This window comes from Ovis canadensis, chromosome 1 (genome assembly GCF_042477335.2).
Source record: "Ovis canadensis isolate MfBH-ARS-UI-01 breed Bighorn chromosome 1, ARS-UI_OviCan_v2, whole genome shotgun sequence".
In the NCBI taxonomy this organism is placed as follows: Eukaryota; Metazoa; Chordata; class Mammalia; order Artiodactyla; family Bovidae; genus Ovis; species Ovis canadensis.
This window is the reverse complement of record NC_091245.1, coordinates 97631896-97656219: the sequence shown is the minus strand read 5'-3', so window position 1 is coordinate 97656219 and position 24324 is coordinate 97631896. Positions and strand designations below refer to the sequence as shown.

General features: G+C 47.5%; 1 protein-coding gene across 2 annotated transcripts in view; it reads left to right on the top strand.

The window, feature by feature from the left end:
• Positions 1-23658, top strand: part of ZNF697 (zinc finger protein 697) — a 33988-nt gene extending 10330 nt beyond the window's left edge. The window contains exons 1-3 of one of the 2 annotated variants that reach the window (XM_069602220.1): positions 10170-10351; positions 16883-17109; positions 18925-23658. In XM_069602220.1, coding sequence (XP_069458321.1) covers positions 16920-17109; positions 18925-20333 — 1599 coding nt within the window. In that variant the 5' untranslated portion in view covers positions 10170-10351; positions 16883-16919 and the 3' untranslated portion in view covers positions 20334-23658. Of the gene's footprint in view, positions 1-10169; positions 10352-16882; positions 17110-18924 lie in introns of those variants that run through there. The other variant, XM_069602230.1, reaches the window with a different exon arrangement.
• Positions 23659-24324: the final 666 nt, after the last annotated feature.

The window sequence follows — 24324 nt, the reverse complement described above, 5'->3', positions numbered from 1 at the left end:
ATATTATATATGTGTGTGTGTGTGATGCTTAGCATGCATGCTAAGTCACTTCATTCATGTCTGATTCTTTGAAACCCTATGGAATGTAGCCCCCCCAGGCTCCTATGTCTATGGGATTCTCTAGGCAAGAATACTGGAGTGAATCTCCTCCAGGCATCTTCCCAACCCAGGGATCAAACCTGGATTTTTTATGTCTCTCCTGCATTGGCAGGCAGATTCTTTACCACTTTACCACTATTCCCATTATATATGGGAAGCCTTATATATATATAAAGTGAGTCACTATGCTGTACAACAGAAATTAATACAACATTGTAAATCAACTATACCTCAATACAATAAACTTTTGTATTGGAGAACTATTTGAAGGCTCATTTTGTGGGGAATCATGGAATTGTATTAAGCAGTGTGTTCCCACCAGGACTTACATTTGGGAGTGGGAGGGAGGGAGAGAGGGCAAACAATAAGGTACAACTTATAACTATGATTATATTTTTAAAACTAACATTCAGTTCAGTCCAGTCACTCAGTCATATTCAACTCTTTGCAACTCCATGGACTCCATGGACTGTAGCATGCCAGACTTCCCTGTCCATCACCAACTTCAAGAGCTTGCTTAAACTCATGATGCCATCCAACCATCTCATCCTCTGTCATCCCCTTCTACTACTACCTTCAATCTTTCCCAGCATCAGAGTCTTTTCTGATGAGTCATTTCTTCGCATCAGCTTCAGCATCAGTCCTTCCAATGAATATTCAGGACTGATTTCCTTTAGGATTGACTGGTTTGATAGCCTTTCTGTCCAAGGGACTCTCAAGAGTTAGGCAGAATGAAATAAGAGTACCCTAAAGAATCATATACAAAGTGAGATAATAATAATTCTCCTTGAGCATTTAACACTAGTCTGAGAAGGTAGACCCAGTTGTTTCTCTCATTTTGTAGATGAAAAAGCCCAGGCTCAAAGACATTGAGCTAGAGACTGGATTCACATAGGTGGTCTGGCTCCAGAATCTGAGCTTTCCTTTGATTATTGGAGTATAACTGCTTTACAGTGTTGTGTTAGTTTCTGCTGTACAATGAAGTCAATCAGCTATATGTATACATGTATCTCTTCTCCCTTGGACCTCCCTCCCCATAACCCCTTCCCACCACTCTAGGTCATCCTAGAGTACCATCTGAGCTTTTAACCACTACCATTATTGCTTCCCACTAGAAAAGGAGAGACTTGTTTCTTGAGAGAGAACAGCCCAGTGAGAGAGAAGAAACACAAGGTGCCTTTTGGGAAGGCTTGAATCATGCCTTTTTGGCTGAGGTTAGCTGGCAGAAGTCAGGGAGAGGTTAGCGCTTTCAGCTACATTGTCCAGGGCTTGGAGTTTGCACTTCTCTGCTTCTCTAGACAGAATGGCACAGTCAGAGGTTTCTGAGCAAGAGAATGGTGAATGGTAAATGGAGTGGCAACTATGTTTTAAGATGCATCTGGAAGCATCTACTACAGTAATAAGGGAAAATAGAGGAGAGAATTGAAAAGGAAGGACTTGGCAGCTGATTGGATTGAAAGGGGTGAGGGGAGGGGCCAAAGTTGACTCCAGGGTTTTAAACCTGATGAGTAAGAACAAAGAGGCTTTTAACAGAAATGGGCAGCTGATTTGTAACAGAGATTTGGAAGGAGAACTAATGTTTTTCAATATGAGGAGGGCCAGATCCTTTCCAAATGGAAATTCCCTTCGAGTTTTCAACAACCTTTCAAGGTAACTTGTTGCTCTCATTGTATAGATGAGAAAAGTAAGACTCAATTTGGTGAACAGCCATCCTAGGAGCATAGACTGTATAAGTGACAAACTTCTGTTTGCAGCCAGATCTGTTGCTGCCGTTACCGGTGCTTTCCTTCCAGTTTGGACTGCCCATCCCCGCCGCCCCCCGCCCCCTGGCCCCGCGTTCCGAGTCCCATGTGACATACAGCGCTTCAGTACGGAAGGGACATTGGAGCTCCTCAGCTCTGATGCTTGATGCACCATTAGAAATATGGATCTGGAATACAGGTCAGGGGTTGGGGGGAGAGTTTTGTATTCGTGGGGGTCTCTGGACAGAGGAGGTATTTCCTGAAAACTGGGGGAAGCGCGTAACGTGATTGAGAGGAGAGGGGGAAGAAAATGCAAAGAGAAACATGGGAGTCGACCTGTTGGGAGATAAGAGAAGCAGGGTGCTGAGGGAAGTGGTGAAGCCTAGAACAGTGGATGCTAAGATATGAGAGAATTCCAAGGACAGCATCTCAACAGGATTTCTGTAGTCATTTATTGCATCTCGACTATGCACATTCCAGTGTTGATGGGAGATCATAGTAGAGACTGAATATTGGATTGGAAGATGGAAAATTATAGCTGATAGGAGCCAGACTCAGTGTTAGCAATGACTGTGATCTTCTGAGATGGTACACACCTGGGAAGACCATGGTTCACTAGGAAACTGATGTGTGTGGTGATGAGGTTAAAACTGATCAGGGCTCACTGAGCCCAGCCCTGCTTTTCCCAGTAGCTTGTAAGACCTGTTGGCTCTGCAGAAAGAAATATAATATTGTTTGATAACTGGCTTTAGGCATTTAAAAAATGAAAAGGAAGGAAAGTCTCTGCAGAAGAAAAAGTCTCTCCTTTCAATGAAAGTGTTTCATTCATAGTTTGAATTTTTGAGTCTTTAAAAAATATTTTTAATTGCATGATGGAAATACTCTATTAAGATTCTCTTTTAAATTTTTAATTTAATTTTTTTGCCTTTTGGCCACACTGCATGGCACGTGGGATGGTTTCCGGACCAGGAATTGACCTCTGGCCTCTGCAGTGGAAGTGCTGGATCCTAGCCACAAGTCCACCAGGGAACTCCCTAAAATTCTTTGAAAATGACATAGTACCAGTTGTTCAGGTTGATGCTCCATAGGTATTCTTTTCTCTCCAGCTGTCTCTCTGTCTTTTATGATGCCTTCTTTCTCAAATGCTGTACCAAAGACATAGAAGTATTCATTGTTTTACCATAACACTTCCATTAAGTCAATGTTAATTCAGAATGACTGCTTTTTTCTGGGCAACAAGATGTCTTTTTTTTCTAAGGAAGACAGTAGGTAATCTAAAATCTGTTAATTTGGAGATAATTTCTGAGGATCACATGAATTTAAGTTTGAAGAATATCTTCTATGTTTTTTAGAGGAAAGCTATTTAAAAATCAATATCTGGGGGTGATAGCGTTGAGCGGGGGAAGCAAGAATCCAGAAGAGAACAAGAAAAATAGGAAGAAAGAAGGTAGTGTCAGTGAGTGCTGTCAGCAAAGCCAGAGCACTAAACCCGTGAATATGGCAGAGCTGGTTGGGAGAGTCTGGTGCAGGGCAGATGGTACTTGAAAGGAATCGGGGAACCCGAGTGGTAGTCCCAGTTCTGCCACCAACTCCGTGTTTGTGAATTCAGACAAGGCATTTATCTTCTCTGGTCCTCATTTTCCTTATCTGCAAAATGGTGGATCCTTTAAAGAAATGTTCAACAAAAACACGTGTGATCCTCTCATCTGTGGATGGAGTCTCTTCCCTTAGGTTATGGTTGGCTTGCTCCTGCCACCTGGCCCACTTCAGCACCACCCTCCACACAGAATGCAGAGCTATTAAAACAAGCCAAAAGATAATGATAGAAAAGAGGGTGAGTCTGAGAAACTGTATCTGTAGTCATGGGCCATGTTGGATGAGTATGGGTGGGTGATACCCTTCCTTAATGGTCCTTTCATGTGACCCGGGCTCTTCGTATTGAGGATTTCGAGTTTATCCCAGAACTCCCTTCTTCACATGGCTATTTCCATGTTATTATGTATTTGCAGGCAGGATGACTTTGCGAACACTCTGATGATGTGTTAGGAATGAGTTGGTGACTTTGGCCAGATTTAAATTCCTTTTCTTTTGAGAACAGAAGGATTAACGAACAAAGCGTTTTGTGTCCTGGGTAGGTTATGGCTTGATTAACGTGCTCTGACTCACTGCCCAAATAAGCTGCTGATGGGAGCCATAAACCCAGGGTCAAACGTGTCTATATTGGCCACGTCCCAGAGAGGCAGGGTGTTAGAGGCTGGAAGAGCAAGTGAACATCCTCTCAGTGCACCTGCCATGAAACACAAGCGATCAGGACATGAAAAGCAGATGAACTACTGATGCCAAGTTGCCAGCCTGAGTATGTCAGCCAAGCACCACAGGCAATGCTAGGTTGAGCAGAAAGGGGATTAGAACACAAGTTGAGATGCCAGGGATTTAGGCTCCTGTCTGTTCTCAACTGGTGCATTCGTGGGTAATTCACTTACCCTTTCTGGGTCCCTGTTGCCTGACTCATCTGTCATACAGGATGCTAGACTAAACCAGGGCTTCCCTGGTAGCTCAGCTGGTAAAGAATCCACCTACAATGTGGGAGATCTGGGTTCAGTCTCTGGGTTGGGAAGATCCCCTGGAGGAGGGCACAGCAACACACTCCAGTATTCTTGCCTGGAGATTCCCATGGACAGAGGAGCCTGGCGGGCTACAGTCCCTGGGGTCGCAAAGAGTTGGACACGACTGAGTGACTAAGCACACACAGACTAAACCAGCCAATTGGATCAAGCAAGTTGCATTTGCCATGTGCCTCATTCTGCCCCATCCTTTTGGAGACACACTGATGTGTTGTTTGTGCCTGATTTGGGGTTTACTGTCGCTATCATCTCCTGTGCCTGCCCACCAGAAGATCTTGTGGCCTGTAGTAGTGAAACTGCTATTATTCCCCTTACCCAAAACTGCTCTGGATGTTTTCTGAAATGATAGGAATGCATCATGAATCCTCTTAGTAGAGGTTTATATCAGGGATTTTGCTTTGTTTTTGCGTCCTGTATCCTTTCAGAGCCTGAGGGAAAGCTATGGGCTCTCTCATCAGAAGAGAGGTTCTGCAAACACATTCATGTAAGGTATCCAGAGTTCATGGACTCTCAGGGCCCTCAGGCTAAGAACCCAGGCCTAAGAAAAATAGGATTGTTCTGTTTACAAGCTTGTTTAGGACTACTGTTCTCTCCAGGAAATGCCAGGAGCTGGAGGTAAACGGACAGAAGGAACCCAAACAGCCTGGGCCTGATGGTTGACTTAGGAACTGTGATGTTCAAGCTATGAGGGGGCCCTGGACACTCTGACCTCCTCCTTGAGACAGATGCCCCACTGCTTGGATGAAGGTTGTGTCCTGTCATTGCTTCCATGCACCGCAGACTTACCGTGTACTCTTGGTTAAGATGGAAACTATCTGCAAGCCTTTAGTTTCCAACATGAAGTGGGAACATGATCTCTTCTAGCTGTTCTCTCTGTAATGTGCTATCTCGAGCATATTTGGATGGCATCCTTAGTGGTTCCCTGAGAAGGACACAACTTAAAAGTCCTCAGTTTGGGCTACTAAAGTAATTCTGTTCCTGCCAGGGTACATCTCATGGAGATAACATTTTCATAAATCACTAGAGTATTAGCTTTCTTTTCATCTACACACATTTTTTTTAAAAATTCCCTTAGAACAGTGGTCCCCCGGGGACCAGCTTTGTGGGAGACAATTTTTCCATGGACCCAGGCAGTGTGGGGTTGGGAGGGGCGGGGGAAGGTTGGTTTCAGGATGATTCAAGCATATTACATTTACTATGCATTTTATTTCTATTATTATTACATCTGCTCCACCTCAGATCATCAGGTGTTAGATCCCAGCAGTTGGAGACACCTGCCTTAGGAGACCATTCTGGAGATGACCAGTTACTGATGTACTTCATCTGTTGGACCATTGCATCGGTTCGTCGGCCTGACTTTCCTGGGGATAAAGCATTCCTCTACCAGAGCTGTCACAGCCAGGGCCCCCAGCCAGGTTTATTTTCTCCATTCCCAGGCACCACCACCCCACCCCCATTTTTGGCCTCGCTACTTGGTTTGTGGGATTTTAGTTCCCCGACTGGGGACTGAACTCAGGACCTTGGCAGTAAGACTGCAGACTCCTCACCCCTGGACTGCCAGGGATTTCCCTCCTCTTCCCTCTTGAGTGTAGAGTGGCTGAACTAATGGTGGAAAGAAACAAGCACTGGCTGTGGTGTTAAGAACTCCTTCTTTGAGTTCTTGGGAAAATGCAAGTAGATGAAAGCAGAAACAGTTTTCTTTTTCTTTTTTTTTTTTTCCAGAAACAGTTTTCTGATTCTATTTTGTATATAACAGCTGTTCCTCTATTTCTTAAATAGGAAAAAAAGGAGAGATTCAAAATCATGAAACTTGCATTTTCTTTCATCTTTTCCCTTCTGCCTCTCCTCTCCATACCCATGAGCTCTATTCAGTATTAAGGATTGTAATCACTCCTGACTTGGCACACTTTGTAAAACACAGACTAATCCTTTGGTGGAAGTTACTGACATTTTATTATGGTCTGCTCAGAATGTAAACAAATACAGGTGTGTGCTGTCACGTTAGTCGTGTCTGACCCCAGGCTCCTCTGTCCATGGGATTCTCCAGGCAGGAATACTGGAGTGGGTTGCCGTGCCCTCCTCCAGGGGATCTTCCTGACTCAGGGGTGGAACCTGCATCTCTTACTGCAGGCAGGTTCTTTACCCCTAGTGTCACCTGGGAAGCCCTAAATGAATATAAGCAACCTTAAATTTCAGGGAAAAAAATGATTTATGTTTTGTTTTTAAACTTTATTAATAAGCTTTCTAGTGAATGCGGAAGTAAAATCAGATCTCCTACCACCCAGCTTCAACAGAGATCAGGGTATGCCCATCTTATTTCATCTGTATATACTCCCCTCCGTCCTGGAATTCCAGACATATCACTTCAAATAAAGCAAATTCCAGACATAGCATTTCACCTGTAAATATTTTCTTATGTATTTCTCAAAACCACAAGAGTAATTCCTCAATATCAAATAAGTAACCCTCATTCACAAGTTCACAGTTGTGTTATACTTTGTTTTTGTAGTTTGTTTATTTGGGATACAAATAAGGTCTATATATTGAGGTTGGGTGATACATTCCAAGTGTTTTAACTTGTATGTTTTTCTCCTTTTGTATTTTGCTATTTTTGCTACCATTTTTTTTGTTGTTGTTGTTTTTGCCACATTTGAAGAAACTGGATTGTGTCTTAAAATTTTCTATGATCTTGGTTTTGCTGATACTGTTATTTGTGAGGAAATAAGAGTAACACAAGTAAGTGAATTTTTAAAAGGTGTAGTTAAGTGTATGTAAATGTTTCACTTTATGCTGAAAACAGTCTAACTACGGGGTTTAAAGTTTTCTTAGGCAGAAACACTGAAGGATTAGGTGACATCACTACCATGTTTATTCTTGCTTTCTCTTCATTGGAAGACACCTTGGCAGGTTATATGGAGAGGTGTCACCCACTGCTGAAATGAACTGGTCTGAAACATGCCAGCCATTCTTCATCAGTGACACCAAATGGTTATTTTAGGCAGATAATTGGAAGGGCTCTTTTTCTTGTTGAATTTGCAGTGGGAAACTCAGGTGATTGAATGTGTGCCTCAAACCTTTTGGTCCCAACATTCTTCTCTCCCTATTCACTGTGATTAACATTCTCTTGATGGCTAGTCATTCCAGTAGAATATGATCACAGAATAATTTGGGTTGGAAAAGACTTCCTGAGGTCACCTGACCCCATCAAATAACCTTAACAAGGGATTCCAGCTTCAACTCTCCCAGAACAAAGCTGTTTGTTAACAACTCCCATATTTCCCAATCTCCCCGCTGTGCATTCTAAGTCTGTGTTCTCTTTTGTCCTTCAGTGAAATAGATTATTAAATTGCATCTCTTTCTGCTATGGGGGAGGGATGCCTATATACATACATGTGTCTGTAGATCTTTAATTAAGATTGATTTTGATTCTTCCCCCACTTGCCTTCTACACTGCATATACCCTGAGACTCTGTTTCACTCTCTGTATATAATAATAGTTTTTATGAAAAATAAGATGTTTTCATGAGTAAATGTCCACATAGGATGGGATTATTGCAGACTGTTTTTTAGCCACGGTGTGATGGTTAGTTTTATGCATCAACTTGGCTGGGCCAGCAGGTACACAGATATTTGGTCAAACATTATTCTGGGTGTTTCTGTGACAGAGTGTTTGGATGAGGTTAACCTTTAAGTTGGTAAACTTTGAGAAGTCACATAACTGGGCTTCCCTGGTGTCTCAGTGGTAGAAAATTCGCCTGCCATGCAGGAGACATGGGTTTGATCCCTGGGTGGAGAAGATCCCCTGGAGAAGAAAATGGCAATCCACTCCAGTATTCTTGCCTGGGATAATCCTATGGATAGAGGAGCCTGGTGGGCTATATAGTCCATGGGCTCACAAACGAATCAGAGTCAGACGTGACTTAGTGACTAAACAACTACAGCCGCAACAAACTTTGAGGAAAGCAGACTGGCCACCGTGATGTGGGTGGGGCTCTTCCAGTCAGCTGAACAGAGCAAAAATCGGAGTCCCCCCGAGCAAGGAGGGGCTCTCCAGTAAACAGCCGTCAGACTGGAACTGCAGCATCAGTTCTCCCAAGTCTCGTCTGCTGGCCCACCCTGCAGAGTTTGGAGCTTGCCAGTCTCCATAAGCACACGAGCCAATTCCGTATAGTAACTCTCTCTATACACATCCTATTGGTTCTGTTAAACTGGTTCTGACAAATAGTGTGGGGGGAAAAGACAAGTAAGTATACACCCCAAATGTATCTGGCTGTTCTTGAAGTGATGTTTTATGTTAAAGAGATGGAAAGATCACTGGAGAAGCCATTAGAAGAGTGAGATTCTGGCTGTAACTTTTCTAGCAAACTGTCTTTCAGTCTCAGATCTGGTCGCTTTCCCTCTCTGAGCCTCTTTCCTGTCTGTGGAAGGAGTTTCAGCACAGGGATTCCCAAGTGTATGATTCCATGAAGTACAGACATTGGAGCCAGCTGCTGAGGAATTGTGTGTGTGCGTGTGTGTGCTCAGTTATGTCTGACTCTGCGACCCCATGGACTGCAGCCCATCAGGCTGCTCTGTCCATGCGATTTCCCAGGCAAGAATACTGGAGTGGGTAGCCATTTCCCTCTCCAAGGGATCTTCCTGACCCAGGGATCGAATCTGTGTCTCCTGGGTCCTCTTGCAATGGCAGGCAGATTCTTCACCACTAGTGCTACCTGGGAAGCACGCTGAGGAGTTATCTGAATTCTTCTGAGGACTGCCCAGTTGCTAGATAAGAATCACTGAGGCTGTACACAGATAGTGGTGGTAGATGATGCGGGCAGAGCAAAGAAAAAAAATCTTGAACAGAACGATTTTCTGTGCATCAGGTAGAATATTCTATTTCAGTTAAATGTAAAATATGGATGAGTAAGCACCTGCATGAAAGCCTTTAGCTTCTGTGCCTTCCCATCTTAGGGCGGATGGTCTAACTTTGAAGGCGTTTAGGATCTGTCTCTGCATTGCAGTAATTTTTATTTTGTGCAGAAGGCGTGGGATGGTGGTGCAGGCTTGGCAGCTGTGACAAGCTGAGGCCCTTTGGCCAAACTGAGGGGCTCTGGCCCAACCAACAGGAAATGCCTGACCCCAAGGACATATGTGCTATTCTTGACCATAAAGATTGGAAAGAATCTCAGACTAGCTCTGGCCAACAAGGTTGTAAATGGATTTCTCTGTTGCCTTGGTTTTGAGCCTTTCTCTCTCTTTTTTTCCCCACTTGGGCTTCCCTCTCCAGGTTAAAAAACAAAAACACAACAACAGTAACCACAAGGAGGAAACCGTATTATTTTAGCTCCTCCTGTCTGGAGAGTGGTCAGTACTTAGCTGCAGTAATCTTTTGGCTCTGTCTGGAATTACTGTGCACCTCACCGCAGCAGTCTGCCACTTGGGAGGTTGGCATGTGGGGCTGGACGGTCTGGGTGTGTGCCTGGGAAGTCAGCTGCCCCTTGGGATGCGGACCCATTCCCAGGGTTCACTGGAGGCATCTCCTCCTTGTATGGGGGGTGGAGTTCTTTGCCCTTTGCATCCTTTCTGACCACAGGCTCACTCACGAGGAGGCAGGACTCCTGGGGGCCATATCCCCCTGGTTGACTGTTTACCCAGTTGATGCTTGAAGACTGACAAATGATTAACCCCCTGGAATTCCCGGTTAGACCCCAGTTACAGTCATGAGTTCAGCCTTGGGAGCCACAGACTTAAATTGTTTTTCCAGCATTTTACCCAGCCTGGCGTCCCTGCTGGACTCTACGCTGGAAACTCTCCCGGGGGAGAGCTTGGTGCGCAGGGGGCGTGGGAAGTGAAGGGAGGAGGCCCCGGGGCTGTGGGGGAGGCCGGAGACTGAGCCGCTGCGAGGTAAGGAAGGGACCCGCCACAGCAGAGGGGACAGGAAAGGAGCTGCTCCTGCCCGGCCTCTTGGCCGCTTCCTTCCCCTGACATGACAGCCCCGCCGGCCTGGCTCCCCGCCACCTGGCAGGCCTTGGCACATGACTCCCCATCCTGCCTGAGAACGGGGCGGGAGAGGTCTGTGCTCGTGCGGCGGCTCCCCCAGCTTGGGGCCGCCTGCCCTTCCTGGGGGTTGGGGGTGTTAGGGGGTGGGGAGCTGCAGGTGGACCCGCTCCTGGGGGTGAAGGGTGTCTGTCCTTTTCCCTGGGAGTAGGAATGCAATGGCAAGGCGACTGGAGAGGCCTGACTACCTCAGAGCCCTGTCATCTGGAGCTCAGCTAGCGAGCCTAAGTTCTTGTCACATGGAAAACTGGGTGACCCTCGGTGCTCACCCCACAGAATTACTCAAATGAGAGGGATGTCCTCAAGTGCAGGGTCAGCTCCATTGGTGGTCCCAGTGGAAGACATCCGGCCTCGGGGGAGCTGTGAGCACCGCCCTCTACCCAGCCCATCCCCACCAGCAGGTGGCTGTTCCCTGCACAAGGTCCCAGAAAAGGAGGGTCAATGGCTCATCCATAAGAAGGTGGGGGGCGAGGTGTGTGCTTGTCGGCTTTCACCTCTTGGAAGGAAGGGAGGTTGAATCCATAAAGTGATGAGGCTTCTGCTGTCGGAAAGGAATGGCTTTTGCCTTTCTAGAGGTCCAGAGAGGAGCTACTGGGAGACGGTGCCAATAAACTCAGGCAGCTTAAATTCTAATTCTGGCCCAGCTGCTGGCTTCACTTCCTGGTCTTCCACTTCATTCTGTCCCACCCTCCCTCCCTCCCTCCTTCCACCATACTTGATCACATTTACTTCCACTCTGTAGCAGCATCTTCAGACCGATCTTTCAGATGGGGTTGAGTTTGTCTGGAAGGCACTAGAGCCTAGTGACTTTACAGAGTTAGAAACATTACTGTTTTGAGATGTGGGGAAGGTGTGGGTTGAGAAGAAAGGAACATGAACATATTTCAAATTCTGAAAACTAGGATCCGAGCAGTCTTGGCAAAGTTGGCTGATCACACCCTGAAATGATCTGACCCTGGAGAAGGTTTCTGTGGTGGCGCTGGTGGGTGTTGAGGGAGCTAACAGCTTGCCGTGGGAGTCAAGTAAACAAGCTGGGGCTGGAGATGTCTAAGGAAACTGACAGTGGTGCCTCCCTGGATTCATGCTCTTTTCTTGTCACGTGACTTTGAGAAGAGGATTCAGGCACATTCAAACCCAATCCCCTCATTGAACAGAAGTCAAGAGGGGCAAATACTTTGAGTCACATAGCACAGTGTCTGTGATGGCCAAAACCAAGGCTCTCCCTGCTAGTTCAGTGATTAGAACCAGATGGCACTAGTGGTAAAGAACTTGCCTGCCAGTGCAGGAGGTGTAAGAGATGTAGGTTCAATCCTTGGTTCAGGAAGATCCCCTGGGTGAGGGCATGGCAACTCACTCCAGTATTCTTGCCTGGAGAATCCCTTGGACAGAGGAGCCTGCTGGGCAACAGTCCATGGGGTTGCAAAGAGCTGGACACTGAGTGACTAACATTTTCATTTTTTCATTTTCCTCCTGAAGATGAAATTCACACCCTGCTTCATTACGTTCTTGTTAAGATTAAATGATGTTAAGTCCCTAGAAATGGCCAAGAGACGTTTAACATTTTAATAAGTAATCTTCTGATTTTCCTCTCTGAACCTGTGTAAATGTATAACGATATGTATGCTAGTGTGCATATCCTAATAAATGGGATTATTTTTAAACCAGCTAGTTTTCATCTAACAATACATTGTGACTGCCCTTCCTTACCTCTAAATAGCCTTCTCTGTTACTTGATAGCTGCCTAGAACCCTGTAATATGATGGATGGAGCTGAATCCATATTCTGGTTTTGCACTAACATAATGCATTTTTCGGAGAAGGCAATGGCACCCCACTCCAGTACTCTTGCCTGGAAAATCCCATGGACGGAGGAGCCTGGAAGGCTGCAGTCCATGGGGCCGCTGAGGGTCGGACACGACTGAGTGACTTCACTTTCACTTTTCACTTTCATGCATTGGAGAAGGAAATGGCAACCCACTCCAGTGTTCTTGCCTGGAGAATCCCAGGGACGGGGGAGCCTGGTGGGTTGCCGTCTATGGGGTTGTATAGAGTCGGACATGACTGAAGCGACTTAGCAGCAGCAGCAGCAGCAGCAGCAGCAATGCATTTTTAAACAAATTGGAGTAGATGTTGTACCATGAATGTATCTCTAGAGTTGACAGAAGCTTCTCACTCTTCTCAGAACATAACCTAATCCTTCCTCCCCTGTTGTGAATAAGGATCTGGACATCTTCCCTTTGGGAGCTCAGAGCCTCCTTAACTCTGAGTAGGGCAGCATTATGAATTTCATACACCGGCCCTAAATGAGGAACTCAGACTCTGCCTCTCCTCCTGTCTCCCCACTTAAATCTAAAAAAAAAAAAAAAAAAAAATGTTTATTTATTTAGTATCTCTGGTATGAACTGTCTCTTGGTTCCCAAGAAATCACAATCAGAAAGTCCACTGTTCCATTTTTGCTGTCTGCTGTGTTCTCTCGGAACGCGCTCTGCCCTTCTTAAAAGACTTAGAGGTAAAACCCTAAGATGTCCTGCTTCCCAAGGTAGACCCTTGAGCCCCGCCCTTCATGATGGAGAGCAGCAGTCATTTCTGTACCATTCTGGGTACCATACCCTGCCATTTTAGTTTTATGAGTTTCTGGTGATGCTCATTCTTATTTGATTCCTTTGCTTCACGGATATAAAATTCTTCTTGCTGGTCTTAGGTTGGCAGAAATCATTGATTAGTTTCCCTTTAAGTTCCCCCCCCCCCCCGCCCCCCAACGCCTCTGCTGCTTTTGCTTTTAGTCACAAACCTTCCTCTTACCTCTCCACCCCCCTACCTTCAGGGTGTGTTACACCTGCTGACTCAAGGTGGGTAGCTGTCTGTTATAGAGACTGACCTCCAGGAGACAGAGAGCTGATGGGTAGAAGTGATTTAGGGTCAAGAGTCCCTTGAGGGCTTTATGGCTTTAAAGGGATTTTCTCCTATGGCCTAATCCTGCGTTTGGGACCTGGCACTATAACCAGTTACACCTTCTAAAGGGACTCTGCTGTGTTTCAGGACACTGCTTAGTGACCATCCTCAGTCCCAGCTATTTTCCTGTGATGTTTAAGAGAAAGGCTTGATTTTTCCCTCTAATTGAGGGCATATATCAACTCTAGATGGCGCTGGTGGTAAAGAACCCACCTGCCAATGCAGGAGACATGGGTTCCATCTCTGGGTTAGGAAGATCCCCGGGAGGTGGGCATGGCAACCCACTCCAGAAGTTTTTCCTGGAGATTCCCAGGGACAGAGGAGCCTAACGGGCTACAGTCCGTAGAGTCGCAAAGAGTTGGACACGACTGAAGCAACTTGGCACACACATAGCACACACATTATCAACTCTGAGGATAGATATAATGTGTTCTTTAGGGCCATGAGCCCGTCAAAATTAAGGAGGGGCTGCGGTGTCTCTGAGGTCTGTTGAAATGGCATCAGGAGTTAGAAGAAGACTGTGAATTCCACATCTGGACTACTCAGAATATCAAGTATTTTCCAAAGTGCTTTTTTAATGTTTCCTGCTGACACCCTCCCTGAGAGAAAGGTTAAGTAGCATTATCCTCCTTGCACTGATGAGGACACTGAAACAGTAAGAGGTTTACTGACTTGCCTTGGGCTCTGGGGGAAGGCTGGCCCTGCTGGAATGGCAGCTGCCCATAACTCCTGCTTTCCATGCCCAAGAGTCTGGTTGCAGAGCCCGGGCTGCCTCTGGGAAGCCCTCTCAGCGGAAGCAGGCAGGAAAAGCCGAAGTAGGGGCATCTTACTCAACCATAATTTTTTTTCCAAAGATTTTTTTGATGTGGACCATTTTTAAACTCTTTTGTTGAATTTGTCACAATATTGCTTCTGCTTTGTTTTGGTTTTTTGCCTGCAAGGCAGGAGGGATCCTAGCTCCCTGACCAGGGATTGAACCCACCCCCACACCCTCCCCACATTGGAAGGCAAAGTCTTAACCACTGGGCCAACAGGGAAGACCCACTGCTCAGCCATATTCTTGCAAGTCCTGTTTGGGGACTGCCGAGGCAGAGAAAGAGCTGGACACTTCAAAGTCAGTCCAAGATCTTTGACCTATAAACTGTTTTGCTGCCTTGAGCTAAGCTGTAAGAGTGATAGATGGCAGGGGTCAATTATTTTTGGCTCAAGTGCTCAGACTTGGCAGGGTGCCCTATACATTTGATATATAAACCTGACATCTACAAAAAGGTTTAGGAATCTGATGTCATCTCTCTACAGCTCCCGTGATGGCCTGTTCTGTAGAGGGGCTCTGTAGATGGTAGATTCTAGAAGCTCCACCTCATGCTTTAAAGAGAATCAGTTGAAAAGGAGGCTGGTCTGGGTGGCAGAGGAACAATGTCAACTCATGAGGCCACACACCAGCTCTCACTGGACTACAGTTCAGTCTACTTCCATCCATGAAGTGGATGGGTTTCCCTGGTGTCTCAGACAGTAAAGAATGTGCCTATAATTCAGGAGACCTGAGTTTGATCCCTGGGTCGGGAAGATCCCCTGGAGAAGGGAATGGCTACCTACTCCAGTGTTCTTGCCTGGAGAATTCCACGGACAGAGGAGCCTGGCAGTCTGCAGTCCACTGGGTCACAGAGAGTTGAACACGACTGAGTGACTAACACTTTCATGAAGTGGATTATTCTATTAAAATGGCTGTATAGCTTTAATGATGGGGTAACTGGTATTCCTATTTTACAGATGAGAAGCCTGAAGCTCAAAAAGGGGACTGCACAAGCCTAAGGCCAGCTTGGAAACAGTACCATTCTGGGCACCATACCTTTCTGCTTTAGTTTTGCCAATTGTGCCAGGGGATGTTCCTATTAAGGTTGATCTACAATTAAAGTGCATAAATACGCCAAAATATGTAATCAGGTTCTAGAGATGGCTTCTAATAGAGGGTTCCTGCGTCCCTTCCATCTGTCCCCAGGAGACCTGCTAAAGCTTGAACTTCTTGGCTCACTACTCATAGGAGGCAGCAGGCCCTCACTGCAGAGCCAGGTGCTGCTGCTGGTAGTGACGCAGTCTTAGATGAGCAGTCACTATCCTGATGCTTCTGTTATTCTTGTGTCTTGACTCTGCTTTTCCTCTGGTTCCTTTGAGGCCCCCTCCTAATTAGCTAAAATCCTCACAAAGACTGTTGTGGGTTTCAGGAGGTCAAGATGCACGCCCCCCCACCCCAACCCAGTTTTACTGAGCTATAGTTGACAAATAAAAATTGTGTATGTTTAGAGAAAGGGCAAGCTTTAACAAGAGTAAAGAACTCATGGAACTTTGAGGCAGCATGATTAGTTTAATCCCCAATTTCTGTCAATCTGGCTGAGACAGCAAAGAATCTGCCTGCAGTGCAGGAGACCTGAGTTTGATCCCTGGGTCAGGAAGATCCCTTGGAGAAGGCTGAGCGACTATCACTAGCCAGAAAAATTTTATATCAGTAAAGTAAAGAAATCAAATAAGTGTCACCAGAAACTCATAACACTAAGATGGCAGTGTATGGTACCCAGAATGGTACTGCTTACCAGTTGGGCTTAGGCTTGTGGGGTCCTCTTTTTGAGCTTTAAGTTTTCTCCTCTGTAAAATGGGAATACCACTGTTACCCACTGTTAAAGCTATAGAGCCATGCTAATAGAATAATCTACTTCATGAAGGTGTTAGTCACTCAGTCCTGTCTGACTCTCTGCGACTCCATGAACTGTAGCCCGCCAGGCTCCTTTGTTCATGGAATTCTCTAAGCAAGAATACTGGAGTGGGTAGTCATTCCCTTCTCTGGTCAGGGTATGTTCCCTACCCAGAGGCTGAATTCGGGTCTCCTAAATTGCAGGCAGATTCTTTACCTTCTGAGCCACCAGGGAGTGGGTAGTCATTCCCTTCTCTGGTCAGGGTATCTTCCCTACCCAGAGGCTGAATTCGGGTCTCCTAAATTGCAGGCAGATTCTTTACCTTCTGAGCCACCAGGGAGTGGGTAGTCATTCCCTTCTCTGGTCAGGGTATCTTCCCTACCCAGAGGCTGAATTCGGGTCTCCTAAATTGCAGGCAGATTCTTTACCTTCTGAGCCACCAGGGAAACCCATCCATTTCATGGATGGAAGCAGATCAGCTGTAACTGATGGCAGTTGGCATATGGCCCCGCGAGTTACCACTGTTCCTCTGCCACCTAGATCAGCCTCCTTTTCAATTGATTCTATTTACTCTACAGCATGAAATGGAGCCTCTAGGATCTGCCATCTAGGGCTTGGAACTCTACACATAATTTTATTGGACTGTGCCATCAATTTTCATGGCAATCAAAGCCAGACCTGGTGAGGGGATGAGGCCAGACCCACGTGATCTTGATTTGTGTTTGTTTTGTCTGGAGCAGGTATCCCTGGTCACCGCCCTCATCCTGTTCTTCCTGGATGGAACAAGAAGACAGACAGGGTGTGTGTGAAGCCCAGGACTCACAAGACAAGGGCATGGGCTCTGATTCTGAGAACTGTGAAGACAGGGAAGGGGACCCAGATGAAAGAGGAATGGGCTCCAACCCACAGGACGAAGCTCCAAGAGGACACTCAGAGGAGAGGGAGCTCATGCCGAATATCTGCACAGGTGAGGAAAGAGCTGGGGGATTTCTCTTGAAGTTACCCCATTCACATTGTTTTCTAGCTCCTTTAGAGTGACAATCAGGGGCAACATTCTTAGGAGGCGGCTTTCTAGCTGCTGCTGCTGCTAAGTCACTTCAGTCGTGTCCAATTCTGCGTGACCCCATAGACGGCAGCCCACCAGGCTCCCCCGTCCCTGGGATTCTCCAGGCAAGAACACTGGAGTGGGTTGCCATTTCCTTCTCCAATGCATGAAGTGAAAAGTGAAAGGGAAGTCGCTCAGTCGTGTCCTACTCTTAGTGACCTCATGGACTGCAGCCTACTAGGGTCCTCCATCAGAGACCATTAAGGAGATTCTGTACCACCTTACAGAATCTTCCCAGGTGGTGCAGTGGTAAAGAATCTGCCTGCCAATGCAGGAAATGCAAAGGGACACAGGTTAGATCCCTGGGTCAGCAAGATGCCCTGGAGCAGGAAAATGGCAACCCACTCCAGTATTCTTGCCTGGGAAATCCCATGGACAGAGGAACCTGGCAGACTAAAGTCCATGGAATCACAAAGAGTTGGACATGACTAAGCGATGGCACACACACCGTCTTAAGTCTGAGGAACATCTCTTTTCTTTAGTCTGGTCTGGGGAGGAGCTGTAGCTGATAAACAAGGGTGAAGAGGGTAACTCACTGGTGTGCACTTTATAGTACAAAACATTGCTACAAAATGACAGTTGTAACAGCACAAGAAGGAACACAGGTAACACTGGGTCCTACCTTCCAGAGGTTGCTGGAGAGCTATATGAATTGCTTAGCACAGATCCAGATGTTTACAGTTACAGTCACCATCCCTGCTTGCAGATAAATAAACCCAATGGTGAGAGACCTGCCTGGGGTCACATGGCTAATACCCAAAGTACCCAAGGACTCTCCTAAATCTTTGCTGTTCTTCATCTAGAAAGAGTAAATACTGGGCCTCCATCCACTTCCTTGGTTCCATCTTTGGGCTTTTGTTGCTTGATCCTGCTCATGCCCTGGGGACTGAAATGAGCTGAAATACCTTACGATCAGGATCCTGAGGTTACAGTTCTTCCCCAGGACACTTCCCAGACCTTCTGTGCCCTCCCCTGCAGTGCACAGAATGGTCTTTCATATATCTGGGGATAAGCAACCAGAGGCAGATAGATGTGTGTTCTGGATCAGCCTCCAGGCTGGACTCACCAGCTAGCTCCAGATCCTGCACTCACCTCCCCTTTTCCCTAACCACCACCACGCGCCGCGCACCGCCCCCCCCCACCCACACACACAGTAAAGCCCTTAGGTTGGGATGTATTTGGTTTGCTGTTGCAGACTGACGAATCATACTAAAAAACAGACGAATGAGCTAGGCCAGGTGATCTCTTCTTGTGCTTCGCCAGAGTGGCCTTGTCTTTTAAGGCTAGGGCCGTGAAAGGGATTGGTGGCTCGCAGAGTGGAGGAGATCTCTTCTGAGATCACAAAAAGTCTCAAGTGCGCCGCCAGGCCTTCTTCAGGCAGCCACGCTGAGCAGAGCCCCAGGTCCAGTGGATGGGGCATAGGCCCAGAGACAGCTGCCTGAAGAACTGGAGGGGCAAGGGGCAGGTGAGCGCTCTCGCTTTAGGCCATCCCTGAGTCTCCAGGTGGGAAGGAGGCTGGAATTGAGGACTGAGTGAGCAGGGACCTTGGAGAGACATGTTAAGAGGTCCCGGGGGAGATTACCCTGTGGCCCACACTCTTACTGAGACAGGCTTCCTCTGGGTTTCTCTCTTGAGTGCCAAGCGTAGTCATCCCCATGGCCGCCTTTTCTGTTGCAGAGGGGCTGCTGAGCGAGGAAGACGGGGTTGCAGGCCGTGAGGAAGAGGATGACCCATCTGGTGTAGCTGAGATGGCCATGTTCCCAGGGCTGTCTGAGTCCGACAGCATTTCCCGGAGTCCCCAGGAAGAAGAGGAAGAGGAGAGCGCTGGGGAGAACCGGCTAGAGGAGGAAGAGGAGCAGCCGCCCCCTGCCGTGCTTCCCTGGAGGCGGCACCTCTCCCTGGGGAGTCGGCACCGGGGCGACAAGTCTGCCCACCGCCGCTTCCGCCGCCTCCATCACCCCGTGTCCATGGACCTCGGGGAGCTCGACAGCCTGATGGCCAGCATCATGGACGCGCCCACCATCTGCCCCGACTGCGGGGAGAGCTTCAGCCCTGGCGCCGCCTTCCTGCAGCACCAGCGCATCCACCGCCTGGCCGAGGCCGCCGCGGCCGCCAGCCTGGAGCCCTTCGGCTTCGCTGGCGAGTGCGAAGCGGTGGTGGGGATGATGGGCGTGGGCGGGGGCTTCGGGGCAGGGCCCGCGCTGGCCCGGCCCCCGCGCGAGAAGCCCTTCCGCTGCGGGGAGTGCGGCAAGGGCTTCAGCCGCAACACCTACCTGACCAACCACCTGCGGCTGCACACAGGCGAGCGTCCCAACCTGTGCGCCGACTGCGGCAAGAGCTTCAGCTGGCGCGCCGACCTGCTCAAACACCGGCGGTTGCACACGGGCGAGAAGCCCTACCCGTGCCCCGAGTGCGGCGAGGCCTTCAGCCTCAGCTCGCACCTGCTGAGCCACCGGCGCGCGCACGCCGCGGCTAGTGGCGCGGGGCCGGCGGCGCTGCGGCCCTTCGCCTGCGGGGAGTGCGGCAAGGGCTTCGTGCGCCGCTCGCACCTGGCCAACCACCAGCGCATCCACACGGGCGAGAAGCCCCATGGCTGCGGCGAGTGCGGCAAGCGCTTCAGCTGGCGCTCGGACCTGGTGAAGCACCAGCGCGTGCACACGGGCGAGAAGCCCTACATGTGTTCCGAGTGCGGGGAGACCTTCAGCGTCAGCTCGCACCTCTTCACGCACAAGCGCACGCACTCGGGCGAGCGGCCCTACGTGTGCCGCGAGTGCGGCAAGGGCTTCGGGCGCAACTCGCACCTGGTGAACCACCTGCGAGTGCACACGGGCGAGAAGCCCTTCCGCTGCGGCCAGTGCGAGAAGCGCTTCAGCGACTTCTCCACGCTCACGCAGCACCAGCGCACGCACACGGGCGAGAAGCCCTACACGTGCATCGAGTGCGGCAAGAGCTTCATCCAGAGCTCGCACCTTATCCGCCACCGCCGCATCCACACAGGCAACAAGCCGCACAAGTGCGCGGGCTGTGGCAAGGGCTTCCGCTACAAGACGCACCTGGCGCAGCATCAGAAGCTGCACCTGTGTTAGGGCTGGGCCCAACGGAGGCTGCCCTGGGTGGGGCGGGGGTGGGGTGGGAAATCACGCGGGGACTAGGTGTCCTGGGGACAGACCCTATAGAAAGAAACGGGGAAGGGAGGTGGGAGGCACAATCTGAGAATGACTGGGGGGCCTTTTAGGTGTTAGGAGTCCCGAAGGGGTGGGTTGAATAAGAGTTGTTCTTTGGGAGGGGCTGTATTTTGCCTACCTCCTCCCTAACTGTGAAATGTTTGGGAGATGTGCTTGAGCGTGGTGATTTCATCAAATGCACGCTATAGGGAGTGAAGGATGTGGAGGAGCAGGCATTCTGAAGACTTTTAGGAAGAGGAGATAGTGGGGTGGGGGAGGGTACAGGATGGCAGGCGACACAGTAGGTTGGGCCGTGATGGCCTCTGGGAAGCAGGGAGAGGGTGTGGATGGAGTGAGAGTTATGGGATAAAATCAAAGGCATGTATGAGTAAGTCTGTCCTGGCTTCACCAGGTATTAAGCCACTGTTTGTCCTGTTCCCCCCACATCAGCTGCAGTCCCACAAAAAGTAGAGGAACTTTGTCAGTCCTACAGGAGTGGATATTTTGTGTACTCTTCCCTTCCTTTCTCTGAGCCACAGTTAGCTGCTATTTTGAGGTGTCCAGAAGAAACTGGGCAGAATTTTCAGCTACACACCCTCATTTCCAGGGCAGAATCTCTGAGGTTTAGAAATCCATTCGTAACTGGTTTTCAGATCAGGGAGCTCTTGGTACTGCTCCTGGTTCTTTGCTACTTTAAAATACTCTAGCTTCATGCTGGGTTAGGGTGGTCTGTGTGGATGACCAGTCCCCCACCCCTGGTGTCAGGTGTGTTCCAGGCGCAGTGTTCTTTCAGGTCTCATCTGTGGTCTTTAAGTGCTGGGAAATAGAACAATCCCAGCATGCGTGACTCTTCCTTTCCCAGGTCAGCTTGATGCTTGTTTCAAGTGAAACTTGGGCTATCAGTGGTTGCCCTAGTGACCTGCTGCAAAAGTCAGTTTGCTCAGAGTTTTGCTGGCCTTCTATGAGAAATCCAGGAAATCAAGATGTTCCCGTGTTGGGCTGCCAGGCTCCCTGGTCTCATTTGTATCTGTATACCCCTCCGCCTCTGCAGTGATTGGGGAGCAATTCCAACTCCCGCCTCCACCCATATGGTTATGGGCTCTGGTCTGAGCAGAAGTTTCTCTTTCCTACACAGGGAGGCACAGTAGAAAGCTCAAGACTTCACACAAGGAGGGCACACGCAGCGAGAGGTATAAATGCAGAATTGCCAAATAGCACAAGCAGTGAATGTTGTCTGGTGGTTATATTAATGCCAAAACAGCACTTTTGTGTTTGTAAAGTGCTTTATGCTTTTGAATGATTGTTAGTTGTTCCTCACGTCTTTGTGAGGTAGGACAGTATTATGACCCCTGTCTTAGGGAAGGCCAGGGGACAGGAGTGCGACAGGCGGTTCTGAAGTGAGGCAGACAGCAGTGTGGATAGGTGGGTCTGACCTACTGTGCTCTCCAGTTCAGCTGCTAGGAAGACTGACCTATCGTGATTTATATAAAAGGACACTGAAAATTCTTACGCTTGATGGAAAAACTCAAGGCTAGTATAGAAGGGCCAAAGATGTCCTTGTTGACAAAGCTGGTCTTTGTCATGTAATTAGAGTGTCCTAGATATGTTCCATTTCTAGTCGGGGCGGTAGATGACTCTTGTACAGACTTCAGTGACCTATGCTGAAAATCCCTCCCTTAGGTTAGCCTTTAGAAGGTAGAGTTGTGGAAAGCGGTTTTGTTTTCTTTATTAGTGATTGTTACCCTCTACTTTTCATGAAAGCATCTTCACAAACTGTTGGACACACTTGACGGGGAAAAAAAAAATCCACAAGCTTGTTTTTGTCATTCTAGCAAACTTTCTATGGATGCTGGTAAGTTATACTTGGTCAGTTGTATTTTAGCAAAGAACTTCTTTGGGGACTGTAGGAAAGCATGTTTTTGCCATCATAACACTTAAAAAAAAATTCCTGAGAAATCTGGGTTTGTATAATGCCTGTTGATCTTGCTCTCTAAATTGGTTTATTGTTATTCACAAACGCAAATAGATTTTTAAACTATAGTTTTGGAAGATACTAATTCCTTTTTATTTTGGTTGAGAGTAATCTGAGCAAAGCAAGTGTCCATTATTTATTCTGACTCTTGAAGTCTGAATACTAAGTGTGTAAGACTCACATGAAAATAATATAGCCAGTTTGTAGGTAATCTTATTCCTTTTTTTTTTTTTTTAATGCACATCTACCTCTTCCAGCTGTTTTAAGTTCTCTCAAGTCTGTGCCTATGAAATCTCATCCAACTTTTGGTTCCTCATGGGTTTATGATCCACATTCTGGGTCACTCGGTCTTTTGCTGACATTTTCATACTATTGCAGTCAGTCTCATCTGCAGCAGCTCTCAAGCATGGGTTCAATGGGAAGAGGAGACTGAAAGTAACGTTCAGTAATTTTCTGGCAGCGGAAATCTTTGGATGTCACTGACCTCCTCTGTTCTTTCAGTTACCACAGATAAGAAAGCCAGCTACTACTTCAGGATCCCTTCTGTGAGTGCATCCCTTAGCAAAAGGAAAGAGTCCAGCCACCAACCCCCTACTCATGGTGCATCTAAGATGTGATTCCATTTTCCTTATGATTCTTCAGGGAACATAGCTGCATTAAGTGAGGTTAAATGCATTCAGGAAGTTGTTTCTTACATTAGTCCTAGAAAATTAGTATTTCTAAAGCAAACCCTGGTAACTGTGGTTCGCCCTTAAAAATGTTCATCTGAAGACTCCTTCTACCAACTCATTCATGATGGTGGAGGCAAATATATCATTTGTTTCCTGGGGAGCTGGGTCAAGTGCAGGCTGCACTTTTCTGAGAACAGAGAGCAGGTTTAAATAGGTTAAATGGCTTGATTAAATATTGAGCGCTGAGTTGGAAGGAGAAGATAAGTTAACCCCTTGAGCCATGTGGCCTCTTTTAAGATCCTGAGGCTACACATATGTGAAAAAGTACAAATTAAGAACCTGTGTTCATAGACAATCGGAACTGTGTTTCTGAAGTTTGTGCACATTTTCCTTCACTGTAATGTTATTTTACAACCGTTTGTTATAATAGTGAATAATTTAATGATTTAAAAGTAACAGGTTTTGTGTGAGTGTGTGCTTGTATATGTGAGAATTGCCTTATTTTCAGGTTGTTTTATTTAAATGATGGTTCCTTGGACAGCACTCTGGTGTTCAGCAACCAGTATGGAATATTTGTCATTAAATCCAGATCAGTCTTTTACCATGTCAGTCTTTCTTCTTTACCCATTAAATAGCACTTGTCACCCATTAAATAGCACTCAGTTCAATCTATGGAAGTTATGCTCTGGTAGAACAAGGGTCAGCAAGATGCCAAATCCAACCCTTCCCTTTATGTGAATAAAATTTTATTGGGAGACTTCCCTGGTGGTCCAGTGGTTAAGAATCCACCTTTCAATGCAGAGGACTTGGTGTGATCCCTGATCAGGGAACTAAGATCCTGCCACAACTGGAGAGTCCAGTACTGCAGCATAAGATCCTGAGTGCCGAAACTGCTGCTGCTGCTGCTGCTAAGTCGCTTCAGTCGTGTCCGACTCTGTGCGACCCCAGAGACGGCATCCCACCAGGCTCCCCCGTCCCTGGGGTTCTCCAGGCAAGAATGCTGGAGTGGGTTGCCGTTTCCTTCTCCAATGCACGAAAGTGAAAGTGAAGTCACTCGGTCGTGTCTGCAGGCTCCTCCGTCCATGGGATTTGCCAGGCAAGAGTGCTAGAGTGGGGTGCCATTGCCTTCGCCGAGGACTGAAACTAAGACCCAACAAAGAAAAATAAATTAAAAAAAAATTATTGGAGTACAGTTCTACTTAGCCTTCCTTACATAGTGTCTATGGCTGCTTGCGCACTAAAATGGCAAGGTTGAGTAGTTGGGACAGAG